At 41.1% G+C, this 7,998-nt stretch overlaps 1 protein-coding gene across 1 annotated transcript; it reads right to left on the bottom strand.

Annotated features, from left to right (window-relative positions):
- Nucleotides 1-252: 252 nt before the first annotated feature.
- On the bottom strand, nt 253-764 carry LOC117131445. Its single transcript, XM_033283580.1, has 2 exons — nt 670-764; nt 253-612 (listed from the first exon to the last, which is right to left on the bottom strand). The coding sequence occupies exons 1-2, from the start codon at nt 740-742 to the stop codon at nt 326-328; spliced, it is 360 nt and encodes a 119-aa protein (XP_033139471.1). The 5' UTR covers nt 743-764; the 3' UTR covers nt 253-325.
- Nucleotides 765-7,998: the final 7,234 nt, after the last annotated feature.

The raw sequence follows: 7,998 nt of genomic DNA, 5'->3' as shown, positions 1-7,998 counted from the left end.
GATAGATGCTAGGGTTGCCGAGTTACACATATATATAGTGAAAGGCTTGGAACAGGCTCCAAGCATTTCGAAATTAAAGGAACAGGCTCCTCCAATTAATGTAGAAGTAAAGACACAACTTAGATAGAGTTTTCGAAAATGAAAGACATAAATACTTAGAAGTAAAGATAGCATAAGGTTCTTCATGTGGTTTGGTCCGAGAGTATCAACTAGGTGATAAGATAGCAAGACTATGGCCTCGTTAAAAACCTATCATTGCAAAACCCAATGGGACAAAAACAATGATAGGAAAAGAGCACACATAGCTTGCTAGCCTAGATGATACTCAACTTGATGGTAAGATGGCTTGAATGGTGATAAGCGTATCTTGAAGTATCAAGCTTCCTCCAAGACATTCTTCTTGCTCCAAGGACTTCCTGATTAGTCCTCCAATAGCTTCTTTGAGTTTCCTAGCTCTGGCTCGAGTCATGGGACCTTTAAGAATGGATAAGACCTCATCTTCTTTAGCTGGTTCATCTCTAAACTCGCCATCTCTATCTCCATCAGCTGGCTGGTCCATGATCATATCATCCCCTCCCTCTTGAAAAGGATTTGACCTCAAATCAGGTTCATCTGCAATAAAAGGGATCAAGTCAGTAACATTGAAGCTATTACTTACATCATACTTACCTTGGAGATCAATCTTGTAGGCATTGTTGCTGATCTTCTTTGTGATCTCAAAAGGTCCATCAATTCTTGGCATAAGCTTTGACTTCCTCTCATTAGGAAACCTCTCTTTTCTCAAATGAACCCAAACTTTATCACCCTCCTTAAAGACCATCTCACGCCTTCCTTTGTTGGCATGCTTGACATACTGCTTAGTTTTCTCTTCAATGTTGAGCCTAGCTTGCTCGTGGAGTTGTTTCACCATCTCTGCCTTCTTTTTGCCATCCAAACTGACCCTTTCACACTCAGGTAAAGGAATTAAATCCAAAGGAGAGGTGGGATTGAACCCATAAACAATTTCAAAGGGTGAAAACTTAGAAGCAGAATGCACAGCATGATTATATGCAAATTCACAATGTGGCAGATAGTCTTCCCAAGATTTCAGATTCTTTTTAATGAATGCACGCAAGAGTGTTCCTAGAGTTCTATTAACTACTTCAGTCTGTCCATCAGTTTGCGGATGACAAGTAGTGGAGAACAACAACTTAGTGCCTAGCTTAGACCAAAGAGTTTTCCAAAAATAACTAAGAAACTTAGTATCTCTATCAGAAACTATGGTTCTAGGCATGCCATGTAAACGCACAATCTCCTTAAAGAACAGATTAGCTACATGCAATGCATCATCAGTTTTGTGACATGCTATGAAATGTGCCATTTTTGAGAACCTGTCAACAACAACAAAGATAGAATCCTTCCCAGTCCTAGTTCTAGGCAATCCAACAATGAAATCCATAGATATGTCATTCCAAGGATGATAAGGTATAGGGAGAGGAGTATACAAACCGTGAGACTGAACCTTAGACTTGGCTTGTTTGCAAGTTGCACATCTCTCACATAGTTTCTCCACATCTCTTTTCATCCGAGGCCAAAAGAAATGATCCTGCAAAGTTTTAAGAGTCTTTGCAATACCAAAGTGACCCATGAGACTTCCTCCATGAGATTCCCTAACAAACAAGTCTCTCAAAGAACAATTAGGCACACACAGTCTATTATCATAAAAGAGGAATCCATCATGTCTAAAATAATGTCCAACAGCAAATTTCTCACAAGAGTTATAAGCTTCTTTAAAATCTGGATCAGATTCATACATTTCTTTAATCTGCTCGAAACCTAATAGCTTAGCATCAAGAGTGTTCAAGAGAACATACCTTCGAGATAGTGCATCAGCAACTATGTTTTCTTTACCTTGTTTGTACTTGATGACATAAGGAAAGGTTTCTATGAATTCTACCCATCTTGCGTGTCTCTTGCTGAGCTTGTTCTGTCCTTTCAAGTACTTGAGAGACTCATGATCCGTGTGTATCACAAACTCCTTGGGCCACAAGTAATGCTGCCAAGTCTGCAAGGCTCTCACCAAGGCATACAATTCCTTATCATAAGTTGCATAGTTGAGAGTGGCGCCTCCAAGCTTCTCACTGAAATAAGCTATGGGTCTCTTCTCCTGCATAAGAACAGCACCAATTCCAATTCCTGAGGCATCACATTCAATTTCAAACGTTTTATTGAAATCAGGAAGTATAAGAAGAGGGGCATTAGTAAGCTTCTCTTTTAGGCATTGAAAGGCAAGTTCTTGTGCTTCTCCCCATTTGAATCCAACTTCTTTCTTGATCACCTCAGTCAATGGGGCTGCTATGGTGCTAAAGTCTTTCACAAACCGTCGGTAGAAGCCAGCAAGGCCGTGGAAGCTCCTTACTTCACTTATAGTTTTTGGAATTGGCCATTCTTGAATTGCTCTCACTTTCTCCGGATCAACTTTAACCCCATCTGCACCCACAATAAAGCCTAAAAAGACCAAGTGATCCGTTCCAAAAGTACACTTCTTAAGGTTAGCAAAAAGAGATTCCTTTCTAAGCACATCAAGAACAGCTCTAAGATGTTCTATATGATCATTAAAGCTCTTACTGTATACAAGGATGTCATCAAAGTATACCACAACAAATATGCCAATGAATGATCTAAGAACATGATTCATTAATCTCATGAATGTACTAGGTGCATTGGTTAATCCAAATGGCATGACTAACCACTCATATAGACCATGTTTAGTTTTGAATGCAGTTTTCCATTCATCTCCTTCTTTCATCCTAATCTGATGGTATCCACTTTTCAAATCAATCTTAGAAAATATGCAAGAACCATGCAATTCATCAAGCATATCATCTAATCTAGGAATAGGATGGCGATACTTTACAGTGATATTGTTGATGGCTCTGCAGTCAACACACATGCGCCAGCTTCCATCTTTCTTGGGCACAAGTAGCACTGGCACACACAAGGACTCATGCTCTCTCGGATATGCCCTTTCTCCATCAGTTCCTCCACTTGCCTTTGTAGTTCTTTGGTCTCCACCGGATTGGTTCTGTATGCTGGCCTATTGGGAAGTGTAGAACCGGGCACAAAATCAATTTGGTGCTCAATCCCTCGCACTGGTGGTAGTCCATTGGGACTATCTTCTGGAAAAACATCTTGATATTCCTGTAAGAGATTGACAAGTTCACTCGGATACTCCGGTGCAATGTTAGTAGTAGTCAAGAGGGATTCCTTATAGATAAACAAAAGGATAGGAAGATTAGAGCAGAGAGATCTTTTAACATCACCAGACTTGGCATAGAAGTTTAGTTGCTTTGTTGATTCAGCGGGAAGATCTATCTCTTTCTTCTTTTGTAGCTGAAGCTGATCAATCTGAACTTCCTTAGGAGTCATAGGCACAAGAACTGTCTTTCTCCCTTTAAACTCAAAGGTGTGCTTGTTGGCATACCCATCATGTATCACACGTCTATCTGATTGCCACGGCCTTCCAAGGAGAATGTGTCCAGCTTCCATAGGCAACACATCACAAAGAATCTCATCTTCATATTTACCAATGGCTAAGGGAACCATAACCTGAGTAGATACTCTCATCTCGCCCTCTTCATTGAGCCATTGGAGTCTATATGGTTTAGGATGCTTTTGGACCCTTAAACCCAACTTTTTAACCATAGTCTCACTCGCAACGTTGACACAACTGCCTCCATCCACAATAAGACTACAGACCTTTCCTTGCACTAGACATCTAGTATAGAAGAGATTCTCTCTTTGCTCCATTTCTTCGGTCTTGCTTTGAAGACTCAAGGTTCTTCTAGCAACTAGCAACCTTCCAGCGACCGGATTGGCAACATACTCCTCTTCTGAACTGTGATCTTCTTCGGCCTCTGTCTCCTCATCAGCAGATTCATACTCTCCATTAGCATGAAGGATCATCACACGTTTATTGGTACACTCATTAGCATAGTGACCACGTCCTTGGCACTTAAAACACTTCACATCTCTTGCACGCGAGCTTGTAGCTTCCACTTTCCCCTTATCTTTGTTGTAGATGCTACTAGACTTGGCTTCTTCTTTTGGCTGTGGCTTGCTCTCCTTTTGATAGCTCGGCTTATCTTCCTTAGAGGTCTGGTATCTATTGGAACCATAGCTGCCACGCGCATGACTTCTTCTCTTAACTTGTTGTTCCACCAAGATAGCTTTGTGTAGCATCTCCTCTATTTCCAAGTAGTGTTGCATCTCCACTCTATCTTGTATCTCACGGTTGAGTCCACCAAGAAATCGTGCCATGGTTGCTTCACTGTCCTCAGATACACAAGCTCTTAGCATAAGCAACTCCATCTCTTGAAAGTATTCCTCTACAGACTTTGATCCTTGTGTGAGTAGTCTCAGCTTTTGATGAAGATCACGGTGATAATGGCTTGGTACAAACCTCTTGCGCATCACAGCTTTCATCTCTGCCCATGTTTCAATGGGAAATTCACCATTGCGCCTCTTGTTTGTAACCAACTGATCCCACCAGCTCAATGCATAGTCATTGAACTCGGTAGCAGCTACTTGAATCTTCTTAGTCTCTGAGTAATGCTGACAGTTGAACACGAGTTCGATCTTCTTCTCCCACTCAAGATAGGCATCTGGATCAGCTTTACCATGGAAAGGAGGGATCTTAAGCTTTAATCCTGATAGCTCATTGCGTCTATGCCTCCGGCCCTCATGATCACGTCGAGATCTTCTACTGCTACGTCTTGAACCGGAGCTATGGCTACTTCTCTCATAGAAGTTATCAGTCTCTTCTGATCCAGCATGCTCACGCTGACCTTGTCTGTTTCTTCTTGGCTCATGTCTTGAACCAGATGCTTGTCCTTGCCCATCATGCGGTCTCTGATCATATTTCTCTTCCAGTAACTTCACCATCGCTTCCATCACTTGTTTGGTGATTGCTTCTTGCAGCAACCTATTCCTTCGCACAAAGGTTTCATCATCTTCCTCAGACCCCATTGCTTCCTGATACACGAAAAACTTGAACCAGTAAGTAGTTCAAAAGAATTCAGAACTCAAGATTCAAATAAGGAAACAAGGTTTTTCAAACAAAGCGGCAAATGAAGATACTTGATCAACACGCGACGATTTGAATTCTATCTTTCGAAATTGAAACACTAACAGATCAGATTCAACGGATGATGAAATGAGGTAATCAAATCCTGATCTATGATCTTAACAACAGATCGAGTCACACAATCACAAGAAACTTTCGGATCAAGTAAAACGATAACGTAATCGACAAGAATGTGAAAAGGTTTTTGTTCAAAACTTGATCGAAATTCTTAGATCTATCAATATGAGATACGAAACAATCAGATCTAGCAATCCTGATAATGAAACAAGCAGATCAAATGAGAATAAACACACAAGAACCGATTGATCAACAAAATATGAATCGACAAAGAGTAGATCTTAAGAAATCGCAAAAGAGAAATCGAAACTCCCCTTCCAGAGTGCTCTGATACCACTTAATGAGATCCTAGGACCCTTCTCTGGATGGTTTGGATAGATCCTTGCATAAACGAATCAAAGACTCAAGTTTATCAAGGTTGTGGATCGAATGGTGACACAAGAGGCTGCGGAAAGGCTCCTTGATACTCCTAGGCTTAGATCGGATATGACACACCTTTCTAAAGCCCTTGGGCGTTGGATATTACACACCAACAGACTGGATACTACTCACCAGACACTCTCTTAACTCGTGAAAGCAAGGGAGAAGAAAACACAAAGGTTTAAATGAAAGAAAACTTGATAGATGCTAGGGTTGCCGAGTTACACATATATATAGTGAAAGGCTTGGAACAGGCTCCAAGCATTTCGAAATTAAAGGAACAGGCTCCTCCAATTAATGTAGAAGTAAAGACACAACTTAGATAGAGTTTTCGAAAATGAAAGACATAAATACTTAGAAGTAAAGATAGCATAAGGTTCTTCATGTGGTTTGGTCCGAGAGTATCAACTAGGTGATAAGATAGCAAGACTATGGCCTCGTTAAAAACCTATCATTGCAAAACCCAATGGGACAAAAACAATGATAGGAAAAGAGCACACATAGCTTGCTAGCCTAGATGATACTCAACTTGATGGTAAGATGGCTTGAATGGTGATAAGCGTATCTTGAAGTATCAAGCTTCCTCCAAGACATTCTTCTTGCTCCAAGGACTTCCTGATTAGTCCTCCAATAGCTTCTTTGAGTTTCCTAGCTCTGGCTCGAGTCATGGGACCTTTAGGAATGGATAAGACCTCATCTTCTTTAGCTGGTTCATCTCTAAACTCGCCATCTCTATCTCCATCAGCTGGCTGGTCCATGATCATATCTGGTGGCATTGTGGCAAATGATGTGAGAATGCTTTCTTGCAAGTGAACTTGAGATTGAAAGTATACATTGCATCCACCCCTGGTCTGAGCATCTAGTAAAGCCAGGGAATGTTTTTGAGATTGAAGAAAGCAATATATGGTTGAACAGTCACTAGAGCTTGGTACAGGAAGCTTGAGTACAACACTCAATGGAGAGGCTTTAGGAAGTCTGAAACTAGATCACACTCTTTCACCTTGACGACCTTCAGGGAGCATTGTGATTCTAGTGATATGTGGATGATTTGATTATCACAAGGAAGTGTAAGGCAGGATTCAGGCTACTAAGGAGTTTCTCAAATCTGTGTTGACATCAAGGATTTGGGAGAGATGAAGTATTTTCTGGCATTGAGATATGCAGATCAAAGGAGGGTTTGTTTATGTCTCAAAGGAAGTATACTATGGATATGTTGAGGAGACTGATGTGCTTGGAGGAAAGATAGCTAAGACACCCCTTGAGGAGGGATATTAAATTACTGCGTTTGGGGGAGGTTGAAGAGAAGCAGCTGTTTGAAGATCCTAAGCTATACAGGAAGATGGTTGGCAAGCTGATCTACTTGACCCATCACCAGACCAGATATATGTTTGCTGTGAACCAGTGAGTCAGCATATTGGCAGGCACCAAAGGTCCATCACTGGAAGATGGTTGATAGGATACTGAGGTATCTGAGTGGGACGGCTGGACAAGGAGTTTGGAGGGGTTGTAATGGCAGGTACAGAAGTGGTTGGGTATTGTGATGCTGATTGGGCAGGAGATAGAGTGGACAGGTAATACGTCCCTAGATTGCTTCTCTGGATAGTATGGGATAGATCCTTGCTAGAACGAATCAAAGACTCAAGCCTACAAGGTTGTGGATCGATTGGTGACACAAGAGGCTGCGGAAAGGCTTCTTGATACTCCTAGTGACTAGATCGGATATGACACACCGAGATAGACACTCTTGGGCTGTTGGATATTACACACCAACAAGAACACTCAATAACTCGCGAACAAGTAATAGAGAGAACAAAGAAAGGTTTTGAAATAAAAGATAATTGTTATTCATGAGGGTTTCAAAGTACACTTATATAAGAGAAGTTGGAACAGACTCCAAGCTTCTCGAAACTATCAAGAGAGAAAGGCACACGGTTTCTCTTGGAAATAGAAACAAAAGACAAGTTTGAAAACAAAACATGAAATGAAGACATAATAGTAACATAAGGTTGATCCGGGATAAGGTTTGGATCGAGATCATCAACTAAGGATTTAGAGAAAGCAAATCTATGGCCTCGTTAAAAACCTATCTTTGGAAAAACCCATTGGGACAAAACCAAAGATAGGAAAAGAGCACACAAGATGCTTGCTTAGTTGATGAGCTTGATGGTGAAGAGCTTGAATGGTGATAAGTGTGTCTTGGTTGATCAAGCTTCTACCAAGACATTCCTCTTGCTTCCATGACTTCTTAACCAATCCTCCAATAACTTCTTGAGCTTTCTTGATCTTGATCGAGTCATAGGACCTTTAGGCAAGGCTAGGACATCTTCTTCAGCTGGCTTATCTAGATCCTCATCATCTCCATAGTAGTTGGTCCATGATCACATCATCCCCTCCCT

Source organism: Brassica rapa, unplaced genomic scaffold (genome assembly GCF_000309985.2).
Source record: "Brassica rapa cultivar Chiifu-401-42 unplaced genomic scaffold, CAAS_Brap_v3.01 Scaffold0938, whole genome shotgun sequence".
NCBI classification, from domain to species: domain Eukaryota; kingdom Viridiplantae; phylum Streptophyta; class Magnoliopsida; order Brassicales; family Brassicaceae; genus Brassica; species Brassica rapa.
The sequence above is the reverse complement of the archived record's forward strand: the minus strand, read 5'-3'. Positions and strand labels throughout refer to the sequence as shown.